The sequence below is a fragment of the Vanessa atalanta genome, chromosome 3 (assembly GCF_905147765.1).
Source record: "Vanessa atalanta chromosome 3, ilVanAtal1.2, whole genome shotgun sequence".
NCBI classification, from domain to species: domain Eukaryota; kingdom Metazoa; phylum Arthropoda; class Insecta; order Lepidoptera; family Nymphalidae; genus Vanessa; species Vanessa atalanta.
Window position 1 is genome coordinate 1,060,039 of NC_061873.1, and position 14,933 is coordinate 1,074,971.

At 33.1% G+C, this 14,933-nt stretch overlaps 1 protein-coding gene across 11 annotated transcripts in view; it reads right to left on the reverse strand.

Moving 5' to 3' along the window:
- Window positions 1-14,933, reverse strand: part of LOC125077416 (voltage-dependent L-type calcium channel subunit beta-2) — a 152,096-nt gene that overhangs the window by 110,566 nt on the left and 26,597 nt on the right. For 9 of the 11 annotated variants that reach the window (XR_007120744.1, XR_007120745.1, XM_047689353.1 and 6 more), the window contains exon 3: window positions 3,698-3,808. The exons of 1 other annotated variant lie outside the window; for it this stretch is intronic. Coding sequence is in view for 7 of the 10 variants with exons in the window: in XM_047689353.1 (XP_047545309.1) it covers window positions 3,698-3,808 (111 nt within the window). In the remaining 3 variants the exon portion in view is untranslated. Of the gene's footprint in view, window positions 1-3,697; window positions 3,809-14,933 lie in introns of those variants that run through there. One more of the 11 variants, XM_047689363.1, reaches the window with a different exon arrangement.

Here is a 14,933-nt window from a genome sequence, read left to right on the forward strand (position 1 = left end):
TCACTGATCAACGTTCGATATTCGGACGTATTACCAAATTATTTCTTAACTTATATTAGATTCACTAAAATAATCACGTAATATTGAGATTCTTAGTGAGAAATCAATTATTTTAATTCGTTGGATATTGCTAGAGCGATTGCGGAAATACTTTCGTAACTGTATCATCGCCGATTCGTATGTGAGACAATTCAAAACAAAAATAATTTAATTGACTTCAACTAATAAATTACTATTGCGCTTGTGACCGAAATACGGGATCGTAAATCATATGTAACAAAAGCCGTACAAGCCGATTTCTAACTCCATCGCTAATTGGACGTCGCCGTAAACATCGGCCATATTGAAATATACAACACTCAATTCCGTTTACAAAGAGTCTAAAAAACTAAACGTGTAACAGAATACTATACCGCGAAAGAACATTAAATCTCGTTGGCTATTAGATTCGGCGTTGTTCGTAACAAACGACATTTTTATATTTTACAAGTAAGCGGCCTGCGCCCGCGCAGCCTCACACAAACGCGCGCACGCACACAAGTAGCGTGAGTATAAACAAATGTGCTAAGTAAAAAATATTATTATAGCATAATACGCCATAAAACACGAGAGCTCCGAGTGCTGGTAGTGGTTCTCAAACTTCTAGTAACACTGGCCGGCTGCGTCCGACGACTACGTAGCACGCCTACACCGTCCGTAGCAACTCATTGAACACATCTACAATGTTTAATTTTATTAATATTTTTTGATTGAAATGTTTAAACAATTTGTTAATAATTAAATTTAATATTTCTATTCATTAGTATTGTATTACCGAAAAATAAATTCTATCTAAATTATTAGTAATAGAAAACTTTTGTTTTTATTTCAAAGGGTAAAAAACCCTTCAATCTTTATACAAATAATATTAAAAAAAAAAAGAAAAAAAAAACAATGTAAAAAAATCATCGAAAGTTTGAGAAGCAACAAGAAGACGGTACTCTAACATAAACAATGTCAGTGATTTCTATTAAAACCATTCGGCATTTCGATATACGAATTATATTAGAATAATGTCTGGGAACTGGTGTCTGCGCAATGTGCAATAAATAACCGAGTCGGACAGACGGGCGGTAATGAGCTCGTGGATCTTATCTATATGGTGTTAGAGGTCATTTTGCATAATCACGTTATATGGTAAGTATCGGTAATAAAATAAATAATTTTTGGTAAGCGAAATCGTCTTTGTCTAAAAGTTTAAGGACGCACACCTACGGGTCTTGTTCGCGTTAATTGTCGATCGGAGATAAGTATGAATAAGACGACATCTTATATTCGTATTTTTATGTTTTTTAAATTCCTAAAAGCTAATTTGTATTAAAAAATACTTGATTTACATTTTCGATGTTTATAATGACTCCTTTTCCTAGTATACGTATTAATCATTAGAATATAATAGAGGATCTTTATGAAAGACGTTCTAAGGACATTGATATATATATACATCGAATGAACGATAAAAATAATAATATCCTAATGATGTAATATTTAGTTCTGTATATCGCAGGAAAACATTTTGAAGTGAGAATAGAAGCTGCCTAAGGGTTCAAAGGCATAAGCGCGTTACGGCATACTTTCGGCGAAACCGTGCGTTGCGTCAAAGAAATGTTCAATGCATCGCGTCGCTTGTCCCGATGATGTGACATAACACTTTTTTTACATCTATAGCCTATTATAGCATTTTTCTTGAGCCCTAAGTGCAGTGGTAAGCCGATATACACGAGCTGATGAGGGATTAATTGATCGCTAAGGAAATAATTGTTGAATTAATGGTCGAATTCACAGATTATCAAACAAAAGGCAGATCGCACGAATCATTAAAGCGCAGCAACAAAAGCGAATACAGAATCAAAGGCGAATATAAATTTCGGGAGTGCGAAACGAAATATATTTTTGTTAATTAATATTAAAATGTCAAATGTGCTGTCAATTTAATTATTAACGTATTGACAAAGTTTTTATTACTACACACACTACCGTTTTGTGTGCCTTTCTGTTCTTACACACTATTTGTTTAGACTTTTAAATATGTTCGAATTGTTTTGGACTCATGTAGGCTATTTTCAAAAACCGATAAACGGTAATCGAATACTTTCAAAACAATTATTATTATAGTTTTATACTCTGTTTCATTAACAATACGATACTATTATTGAATTTATTTTACGCCTTGTTATTCAAACGCGTATCGTCCGACTAGAATTTCTCAATAAAATCGTATAATCATTATAGTGGCATCCACATCATATTTAATATTAATAAAGCTGTTCATTCACCTCGTTCGTTTCATTTACATTCAAGAAAGCTGTTACAATATCGTGTTTTCGTGTTTTTTTTATATTTTGAGACTATTATATGGAAAATTACGTGAGGTAACCATGAGGCGGAAGTGGTTTGGTCATGTCTTTGTCAACCAATTCTTGTATTAGAAATGTTAATTCATTCTAGAGTATTGTCGTTCGTTAACTTAATAGTTACTTTTCTTAGTAAAGAGTCTGTAAATATTTCGCTGCTGGACTAAGGCCTCGTCTCCATTTAAGGGGAAGGCTTGGTGTTTGGGTTGGAAAGTGAAAAATAAGAGTTGCTTGCCTGAGTTTGAACCCGCAACTCCTCGCTTATGATTCACAGTTTCTAGCCTATAATAACCTATAAAGTATATATACTCTATAATATCTAGACGAAATAATAAGTTATTAAAATTGTCTATTAACTTAAAAGAAAGAGAAAAAGGTTACCGATATAATGAGTAAGTAATAAAAAAATGTTAATAATAGGTAATATAATGCAATCTTAAATTTGGTCTAAGAATTATATAAAATCAAACGCGAAATAAAGGATCTTCTGAATAAAATCTCGAACGCATTCACGAATACAATTATGAAATTAACGATATACTTTCCTAAATTTAGATTACTTATTAATAATATAATGTATAATTTATTCATAATATAATATCAGTTATACTCGATTTATTTAAATATATACACTGGTTCTATTCTACTGTGCAGTGCAACTATAAGCCATTACGAAATCAGATGAAATAACGTATTCAGCCTCGGCATTTAAAATATTTTTTAAATTCAAATATGTATATATAACCTCCTTTATAAGTAATATTCAATTTAAATATTACTCACAATTGATTAATCATAACGTACGAAGGCTACGTAATTACATCTGATTACTTATGTATTTGTGTTGTGTCATAACAATGAAATGTATGAAAAGTTGTTGGAAACACAGAACTGACTATTGGTGACGTTTTAGACTTTTTTTCTTCATGTTATCACCGGCAAAGAAATAGGTCATAAAATGTTAAGTGAACACTTTCGCCTTCAGACGTTGAAAGAAAAGTATATTACGTACAGGGTCAATGTATCGCCAAATGTGGGGTCTTAGATGTTATGTTCGTTGTACCCGTCATTATACTGGCTCACTCACCCTTCGAACTCGTACGCAGTGATGAAAATGATTTATGTTTAAGGGCAGCGTAACCGAAACTAATATAATATATAAGGTGGGCCTATACATAGCCCAACTAGTCATTAGATGCACTTTGGTGGAAAAACAATAAGTGCGAGTGTCATTACTTAAAAATCTTATCGTTCCAATAATGGTGTCCAGTTTCCAACAACATTTCAAAATGATATGTACGAACCCAATATGAAGAGAGGTCCGGCTGCAGCCGGCTCTGGAGGTCCGGGTCGGATTGCGCGCCGCGGTCGAGCACCGGTTCGCCGGATCGCCTGCGCGCGCGCCGCTCGCCACCCTGCGCACACCACGCGTCACACCCACCCCTCTAAATCACACACTACGATGCTATCGTGAACGTTCAATCTAATAGATGTTTTTAATGAAAGTGCGTTAGACTAGTAACTGTGTATTATATTCTGAGAGTGCCTCTTGTGTTGCTTTTTAAAATGACAAGCGTATTTTAAAATATTACTGTATGTTACTTTATGTATGTATATGTTTAAGTTTAAAATATGTTATGTAAACACTACTGTTTATGTATTATTAAAAAATATATATTTGTAATCTCAGCATTTGAAATAACAAGCCAAACTAAATTATGAAACTAAATAAATTATATGAAACAGCATTTTATTTATTCACAACACAATCTAAATTGATATAAGCATCGGAGCGTGTGATCGTGTAGCGTCTAGAAGCTTCTAGAAACTAATGTCTAGTTCTATACAAACATTTTAAAAATAGCGTCGAACCGAATCAGCGTTCGATTTTTAAAATTTAAATAAATATTGTTTTCCATGCGATTGATTAAATCAATTTTAATGTAAATAATAACTATATCCACATTCAAGGATCGAATACACAATTGAATATGTGTATATGTAAAGCTATGTTGCAAGTATTACTCGTTAAGTAATTAACTCGATCGCACCATTGAATGAACATAGCTTTACCTTGTCAAGGATGTTTTCGCTGCGTCTTTTAATGTACGTGTACTCGATCCTTTATGCTGCAGGTTGTATATACAATGTACATTTTATTTATGTTATAAGTAATTGCAAAATTTACCACAAATTCGATACAAATATTATTCTATAAAATTAATAAAAAATTATATGCGTTATTATAAATAAGTTTAAATTCGAGAAAGCACTGAATTTACATATGTATCTTGTAATATATTCAATTCAAGAATACCGACATATAAAATCGGTCATATAAGGTTAAATGACCAACAGCTATTGGCAAGAAAACAATATAAAGAAAACTCTGTAAAGTTTTTTCAGATGTTTTGGCACATTTGTATCTACCGAACCGCACTAGACCAGCATGGTGGAACCAGCTCCAAGCCTATCTCTTCAGAAGCCTTCGACTAACTGTGGGTCTCACTTTTATTTGCAGTGTTAAACTGATCGGTGTATCATATTCGTTAACTAATAAAATAAATTAAAATATAATAAAAATATATATTAAAATTTAACAGAGCAGTGTTGAACCTTTTATATCAAGGATTTTACGTCTTGATATTAAGACGATGGTTAAGAAAGTATGTTTTAGAGAATAATTATTTACCGCTGATACTACTAAAAAATCCAGTAGAACCCTTCCGTCCGGGTTTGAATCTGGAATAGTTGATTAAGATGTTCCAATAAATATTTTAAAAGTGTTTGGTTTTTTTAAATATAACATATTAAGGATGACGAATTATTTTCCTCCCAACTTATTAAAATAGATAAACAGAAACAAGATTAAATGTTGTCATAATACGTCTTATTTCACAAATATGATATTAATGTTCGAATCGAGCCATTTTGAATTCATTTAAAATTAAAATGTATTTATTCAATGAGGTCGATGTTAACAATAATCGATGCCCTAATTACGATCCGCCAAACGTGATTAATTGATCTTCAGACACAATAACGATTGCTACAGAACCACTATCGTGACGTCAGCGGAATTGACATTATTTATTTAAGGCAGGGAGACTGGCAATTAGGACACCTAATGGTTAGTGGTCACCACTGCCAGAAAAATAATAAAAAAGAATAATAACCGTTATAATTTTTATGCGGTACCAACCTTTGAAATGGTTTGTAGATATAGCTATCAAACGTCCTTGGTGGCTTAACGTACCACCTACTCATCAGATATTGTACCGCCAAATAGCAAAAGGTATTGTTGTGTTCCAGTTTAAATGATAAGTGAGCCGGTGTAACTGTGAAATAAGATATGATACTATTTCTTACAGCGCCAATATTTATGAGCAGTGGTGACCAATTTTCCCGTCTGCCTATTACATAAAACATACTACTCTACCTATTACATAAAATAGCCCAGATAATTAAGTTTAACCTTGCGAAATATGTCTCTTGTGCCTGAAGTTCAACTGGCTCGTCGTATAATGTATGATCAGGGCGTTGTACCTTAAACAGGCTTCCACAAAACCCTACTACAATGGAAAATTCATAGTTATATTTACAATGCGTTTCAACCGCGTTAAAAATTATTGCTACACCACGATGTATATAAGTGTAATGTTAGAATTTAGTATTCTAACCCTACTCTGTAAATGGTCTATCTGACAACAAAATTAAATGGTCTTATAGATCCTGTAGCGGTTTCAAACAAACAAACTCTTTGTGTAACGGACACAATTATACAATGATTTTCTAATGGATTTTAGTTGTCAGTCGAAGACACTTTGTGTCGCTGTACATCTTCGGTTTTCGATTTTCAGTCGAGTGAACGAGCTGACCATTATTTAGTGTTCATTTAAAGTTAGACGGAAACAAGTAAATACAATGTAATTCTATTTGTTTGTTTGTTACATAGGTTAATGATATAGTAAGTATTCGTTTTAGTAAACAATACCACCCCCTTTTGGCGCACATAAGCTTGTATTCTTATTATCATAGCAGATGAGGTTTGATGACAAATGACCAGGAGTTTCATCTGATGGAAAGTGCCTACCGCTCATGGTCTTCTGCAAAACTGTGGATTGCAGGTAGTTACCGACCTTTAAGGAATTAGTAGGCTCTCTTCTTAAAGGTTTCGTATTCGTATAGGTTCAGAAAAACCGCCGGTAAATAATAGAGTTAATATGGATAAAATTTAGAATTCAGACGAGATGTCCGAAGGCGAAATTCAGAGATACGAAATAATTAAAGCCAATGTCCTTTGTCATATTACTGGTAATGGAAACTATTTCATAATTAACAAGAATCCGCCAATATACAAACTCAATGAATACATTTTGTTAATTGCTATTTTTACTGTTCCGTTAGTATAAATACAACGCGTATTAGCGGTATTTGTTACTGAAAATATATTAACAGTAAGAATTAATGTCACTAATCAGGAATATTTGCTGTTGGCAACACATTAACGCGTATCAGTGCCGTGTGTTGCTGATATATTATATGAAAAACTTTCGCCATCATGCTTACTGTTAAGCCCTTAAAAAAAGATTTACAAAGGCGATTTCGTGTTAAGGGTATTTATTACTGAGGAGATAGCAAGTGTTGTTTTAGGGTCAGTTGAGATCGAAGACCGTGAACGCGAAAAGATTTACGATAGTCATTACTGGGCGCCGAAACAATCATTCACCTCAGTACGTCTTGTGTTAGGGTCGTGGTAATTTCACTTATAACCAATAAGTACTTAAATCGATGCTATCCATATATACGTATATCTATTTTAATAACTTATGTCTTAATTTTTATAACTAGTTTAAGCACTATGTTTTCGAAACATAGTTACATTTATGCTGACATCAATGTACCCGATTCATATAACAGAATATATTATGTTTCCGGTAAGATATATATCATAATAAATACGTGGGTGTGCCAATCAGGGCCCACTTCGGTGAAATACTGCTAGTAGAACGAAATTGTTTCATAATATTAGCATTTTTATTGGATTTAATATATATAGCATCGTGTTAGATTTTTGAATCAGTTTCTATGCGTGGGTTTTTATCATTGTTGTTGTAAAATATTGATGGAGAGTCGAATGAGAAGATGCGCGAGTTTATTAGTTAAAATTTGCCATATATATGTTATTTCAGCCATGTCCGTAGAGAGGTGGCCTTGCGAAACAAGAAGGCCAGTGGACAAACTAGTCCCAAGAGTTTTTTACAGGTAGACGGGACACATCTTACATCCCTAATGCCGCCAACTTTGCTAGCAAAGTTGTTATGTCCCTTGTGCTCGTAGTTACTTGCTTACTAACGCTGCAACTCGGAACGCAACTAAGTATTCTTACCAAGTATTTCACGACAAAATAAAATTATTTTTGTTAAAAAACCAACTTGAAAATATAATTTTTGCAGAGTAATAAGAATACGAGTTGAACTTTTTTTTAAGTATAGTTTTTTACTTTTTTTAATCTCTAAGTGGTAAATTTTATAAGTTTTAATTTAAATATGGAAATTTCTTCTTAACGCATCGCTCAAATACGACAACGCTGTTCAGAGAAAATTCTATTCGATTTTATCTTTTTTGCTAAGGGGTCGTTCTTCACACTCTGATATATGGAAAAATTGATAAAACCTAATCTGCAAAACTAACAAGTAACATATCTATAGAAACTAAACAAACATATCAACATCGTATTCTTTTTTTAAATCAGCTAATAAACCTTATTTAAGTACCTAAGCTCATATTAAAAAAACTCTTTAAATGACATTTCATTCCAAACACAGCCACAACCGGTTCGGAACTAGCCGGAACCAGCCAAAACCTATAATTATAAATATTTCATATTCATTATCATTATCATCATCATTATCCATCATTTTCGTTATTACACGATAAATTTATATTATATTTTTCATAAAAATCTATCAAGTAATCTGGTTTCATATTTCATCTTTCAAATTGCGTCAAAGCTTCAAGAGCTCCTTTTGCAACCCTTTCAAATCATAAGTCCAGTTCCAGTAGAGTTTTCTATATAAAGACCATGTTGACGAGTAGACAGAGTAATGAGTCCTAAAGTCCTAAAATATCGACTTATACGTCGATAGCACCGGTTTACCTTCAGGTAATCTAATTTCTGATTTTAGTATTCATAGATTTTTGGCCTTGAATTTACTAACTAGTACCGCAATTAGAGTCCAAGTTTCGACTGTATCTATTCTTAGATCAGACGAATGCTGTAAATTACACATCATTTATTATTTTTTGAAAACATTGCTCTCAGAAGTACATTGCTCTCAATAGCCTGCTCCGACCGTTTCTATAGCTTGAACGTATAGTTTCGGAAATAATAAAACATCAAAACATCACACTGTCCAAAATTAAAAATGATTCTAATAATTTTATGACGAGCTTAAAGATGTTTTTAATACAGTCGGTTCCTTGAACAAGAATAATTAAATACAAAGTATTCTGTAATAAAAATATAATTATATCAACATAATATGCTCAAACAGTCAGTGATGTAATCAACATAATTTACTAAAACGCGTAAATAAATATGTCTCGTGGGCAATTCCGGTATGTACATATACTATGATATTGTAGTAGTTTCCATATAGCGTCCCAATTAATATAACAAGGCTCCGGTCGCGGCTTTGGTTTCGGATATATTTTGACCAATCCTATTAGCAGTGTTAAATCGCTAATATTTATCTGAGCACGATATCTGAAGTGCGAGCACGCTCAGTAATTTGTATGTTTGTAAGTCTATAGTTCTTACACGCCCACTATTTTATATTTGTAGTGAGTTGTTTTTGGAAGCGTCTCGAATACCAACATTTACTACTAGGTACACGTTTTTATTTGGTTGCCTTAAACGGCTCTAGTATTAACATAAACTTTACAATAATTTAGTACTTTTATATGAAATCAAAAGGTCTTCTAACTAAAACTTAAAATATTTGCATAAAACCTCTGTATATTTTCACGCAAAGGATCGAATACATTAATTTAAGTAAGAGCTAAATGCAGCACCTGCTAAACAAAACTTACATCGCATTGAAAATATAAGGGATAAATGATATTCCTTACAGTTACGATGAAGACAACATGCCATCAGGTTTTACCAAAAAATTAAAAAAAATAAAACATGATCGCAAAACTACATGCGATCAACAGGTAAAACAGTCATTAATTATCGTATTGCAAGAAATATGTAACTATTTAATCAACTTAATTGTATAGACAAACAAGACGGTTAATAAATTTCGATATATATATATTATTTAGTGACGTTAGTACGTAACAAATAAAGAATAGTCGATGGGAGTGCGGTGACACGGAATGTAACCGGTATTAAATACATAAATTTACTAAAAAAAAACAGGCCATGCCCACACTTAGCCGAAATCGTTATTATCTCGTTCCATAGGTACTCATCAGATTCATTACACTTATTGGCTAGATCGGATGAAATCATATGCGATGATCGTATACTAGTGATGCGAAACTATCGATATTCGAAACCACGCGCTGTAACCTAGTTATAATTATTTAGAAGGTTTATTTTTTTTATAATCTGCGCTACAGTACCGAACATGCTTTAAAATATTTGAATTAATTATATGGCTATGAATTGCATATTACAAAATATTAAATTAACTAATATATTTTATTTTTAATTTAGAATATATCACACTCTTTTAAAATTAAAAAAGGACCAAACACATACCAATGTACCTATTGTCAATGAGGCTAAAATTTCTAAAAAACATCCACAACAATTTTATATTTCTCGATAGCAATGAAATATAAGGAAATATAAGGAAAAATTTAAAATTAGAAAACATCGACACGACCTTTCGTCACATCACTAAACAAACCAGTTCGCGTGTTAATTGCGGTACCGAATTCGTATCGAAATAATTTGAATATCCGTAATTTATGGCAGCGACCGGCGACTTAGCCGAGTATCATCTCTACTTGTACCAAACGTATTCTTGCTAATGTACGCACACATTAGGTTCACCTTCCATCAAACATAAAGCGACAAGCAAAGACAAAAACTATTATAAACATCACTAATATCTAACTTGGATAAGTGCCTCAAAAAATGTATATGGAAAAACTGGAAATTATAAAGAACTAAATGAAAAGTTTATATTCCGATATGTTTTACATATCTAAATGGGTGCTAAGATGTGAATACGACGATGTTTAGAGCGAGATAGCATATCACACGAGATAGCGCCATACGAAGCTATGTCCGATGGTGCCTGAACCTTATATAACTACGCATAATGTATTCATAGCATTTCGGTTAATTGCCGGTAAATAAGCGCTAACTGACGGCCGAATAAAAAATACGGCGCGAGATTATCTAACTGATGAGTCAAATTGCCATCTTAATCACCCTAATTTGCCTTTCAGTTAGACTTCGAAGAAAGCGTCTATTGCGGAATTTCACTAATATGCCTCCATTAATATGTGTGGAATTTTATGACATCAAATTACTCGTATTCGAAAGGTACGTATAGTACAGATTTTAAAATATTTCGATTCCATTAATTCATAAAGAATTTGAACCTATGACGTCACTGACATGTGTATTCGAGCAAGGGCTTTGATCGATACCGATCATCAGATATTCTATCGCCAAATAGCAATACTTAGTATTATTGTGTTCTAGCTTGAACTGTGAGTGAGCCAGGATAACTGTAGGTACAGGCGACAAAACATCTTAGCTCCCAAAGTTAGCTGCGTATTGGCGTTACGGTTAATCACTATGGGCGACAGACGCGCTCCGGTATGGAAGCCATAAGGTGATTTTTTTAGGCAAACGTATGTAATGTTAAGTCACGAAAAAATCTGGGTTGAGACCAAGCAAAATAACCAATCTTCTCATATTATATTAACTAGCCAATAAGAATAGAAAACTCCCCCATAATTAATAAACACGATCCCCCCTCCTCAAGAATTAAGCTGCGATCATTCCTAACGGTAGATTCCTGGGCAGTGATGACCACTTACAAAAAGTTGGCACATTTGCCAGTATTGAAAAGAAGCAACGAGGATTTAACGAAGCGAAAGTTAACGTACTATACGGTGAACGATTATTATAAATTAGTGATAACAGGAAACAAGTTATCGCGTTCTCAAATAACCCAAAACATATCGTATCTATTTAAAACTTTAAATAATTTATCGCACACAGTCGGAACCAAACAATTCTATTTATTTGACACGGTGGGTTTTTCCTTCGTACTTAATTTCTAGTAATGTCGTATCCTCGACCATAAACATGATGTATGAAATTAAACATGATCAATATTAGTGTCATTAGGTTTAATTTGTCATTTAAATTGGTATTTTTTTTAACCTTATACTTGTATCTATTCAGAATATCAGGTACTATTCCTAAATATATAAATTAACTTTGAACAAAACACACACATACAGATAGCAATCATTTTACAAGCTTTAATTTAACTTAACGTGTTAGCAAGAATACGTGTGATTGAAATCTTTCTTTATTTGAAACCAGTTCTACAAAACCGATTCAGCTGATGTTTCGCACACGTTCGGAACTGGTGACAAAACAATGTTGTATATAATTAACTGTTTATCACGAGTAACGAGTGAACGCAACCAAAAATGTGTTCTTAAAAAAACATTACAGAGTATAATATGTAATGAAGCGCTAAATAAAAGTTTTTTAAAAAAAAGTTTTGCTGACTGCAACTTGTTCTAAGTTCGCTCAGCAAATATAGATATTTTTTAATTGTTCGTCTTTCACTTTACTCTGTGGAAAGTTTTTATATAAATATATTTTAAGTGAGCGCATCATCAAGTATTTATGTATAAGAATGTCGCATTAGCATAAAGTTTGGGCGTAGTTATTCGTAGATAAGGTTGTTGCTGTTTGTGCTCGGATCGTCTTTTCTTTACTTTCACCGATAATGTTGCTTACATTTTTTACATCAACATAAATATCGTGACATGTGGCCATTACGAGTAAGAACTGGCTTCTTCCAATTTAAGCTCACGTTTAGTTTGTCACTTTTATTAATTTATAACTTACGTTTGCGCGCATATTTTTCATAGCATGTTTCATTTCTGAAAGTACTTATTTTTAAGATTTGGGGGGGGGGGGGTATTGAATGGTACACCAAATCTCAAAGATGTTAGTACCTTAAGAATTTTTAACCATTTCTGGAACAGGGTAGGTAAAACCCAATGCGCCACCAACTTAGGAAACTAAGATATTATGTCCCTTGGTCTAGCATTTACACTTGCTTACTCATGCTTCAAACCGGATCACAACAATAAACAAACTATTTCAGGTTGATATTGAAAACTAATTAGAGTAAATAACAATAAAATCAATAAATACGGATTTCGCATTAAGATTAACACAGTAGATAACAAATATTTTCGAATTTTATGTTTCATATATTTTGTATATTCAGTATAAGTTCAGCTATTTGACATTCTTCTGTATCTCAGTACAGTTATACAGAGTTAAGAATAAGCAAAACAAATACGAATTCGACTCATTGACTCCTGCACAGCTACGACCAGCATTTATAACGTGGAGTGTCTGAATTTTTTTTTTAACAAACATACGAGCAAATGTCCCCTTGCTGGTACGTGGTTGCTCTAGCCCATAGACACTAGCACTTTTGAAATATAAACGACTGTCATCTGCGGCTTCACTCGCATTTAGGAGTTAGTCGTCGGGTATTAGACCTATAAAAATAGTCATATCTTTCTTTAGAGGTCCGTTTCTTTATATTAAATTTCATGAAATTCAATTCCGTAGTTTTTTTTTGGCCTTAAAAGAGCAACATAAAAACAGATACAGACGGACACACACAGTTACTTTTGCAATCATATTATTAGTATAGTTCAGGTCCTTACAATGCCGCTGCCATGAAACCTGAGATTATGCAACATGTCTGTACATGCACTGGCTCACTAGTCCTTATATTTGCATCATATAATCTACTTATTGTGCCCCTTCCCACATATTTTACAATTCTCTGTGCAAAGGACTGGGAAGATATCGCTGCTATAGCGATAAATCCGCCTGTTACACCGCAAGCAACTTTGTACGTTTCGTATTTATGCCTAATTAAATGTTGTTACTGGAGTGCAATAAAGTTTAATTAATATATTCCATTCATGATTAATCATTATTTACATTCCACCCACACATGCGTAATTCCACTTATATTGTGGTAGGGCTTTGTGCACGCCCGTCTGGGTAGGTACCACCCACTCATCAGATATTCTACCGCCAAATAACAGTACTCTGTATTGTTGTGTTCCGGCTAGAAGGGTGAGTGAGCCAGTGTAATCACAGGCACAAGGGACATAACATCTTAGTTCCCGAGGTTGGTGGCGCATAGGTGATGTAAGGAATGGTTAATATTTCTTACAGCGCCTTTGTCTATGGGCGGTGGTGACCACTTACCATCAGGTGGCCCATATGCTCGTACGCCAACCAATGCCATAAAAAAAAAAAATTGTATAAGGAATTTATAAGAATGAAATTATTACGTGTCATAATTATTAAGAATATGATCATTATTTAGTAGAAACTAAGCAAGCTTCAACTTATCAGACCATAATGTTTTTTAAGAATATTTCCAAATTAAGATTTCTTTAATAAAAAAAAAACCCTTTCAAGGAGTGATTATAATGGAAGTATTGAATTTGTTGATTGGAATCAAAATTATACTTAATTCAAATAAGCACGTCAAAGTACTTTTAAATTTTCATTTTAAAAAATAAACTAAATTTGTAACAACCACTGGTTCGAATCTCCAGAAAAGTCGGCAAAAAAAATCTCAATAGTAACTCTTTTCATCAATCACATATATGTGTCCGTTCATGTAATAATTACAATACACTACAAACATCAAAGTAATTATTGGATTCTGTATGAAAATCAACGAATACGAACTCCGAAGATAAAATACGAACGTATTTTATTTATTATCTATGTTATAATCTTAAGTAGAACATGAGTTTTTTTAATAATAAATTTAAATAAATAGAACAAGAGCTCCAATTAAAATATATAGACTAGAATGATCACTCGATTTTCTTACCTAAATATACCTAACAGTAGTTACCGTATGCGATTAAATAAGTACTAAAATCCAAAAACCCACGCGCCAGTCACAACATCGCACATGTGTGGATATAACTTTACAAAATGGCTCAGGTGTCTTCGAATTTTAACCAACTAATAACTTAAAGTAGACAATATAGCGAAACAAAACAGAAACTTCACAATGGCGTGCCGTGAGCCATCCAACCACACCACAACGCTCGATAAAACGAACCTTTTCAAAAACTATACTATTTTGTAACTTTTTTCTCGAATCATGAGTTTTTATAAGTTACAATGCGAGGTAATATTGACCGTAAAGATAAATGGAATATGTAAAAAACGTTTGCGTCCGATTTAGTGTCTCGCATAAAAACGAA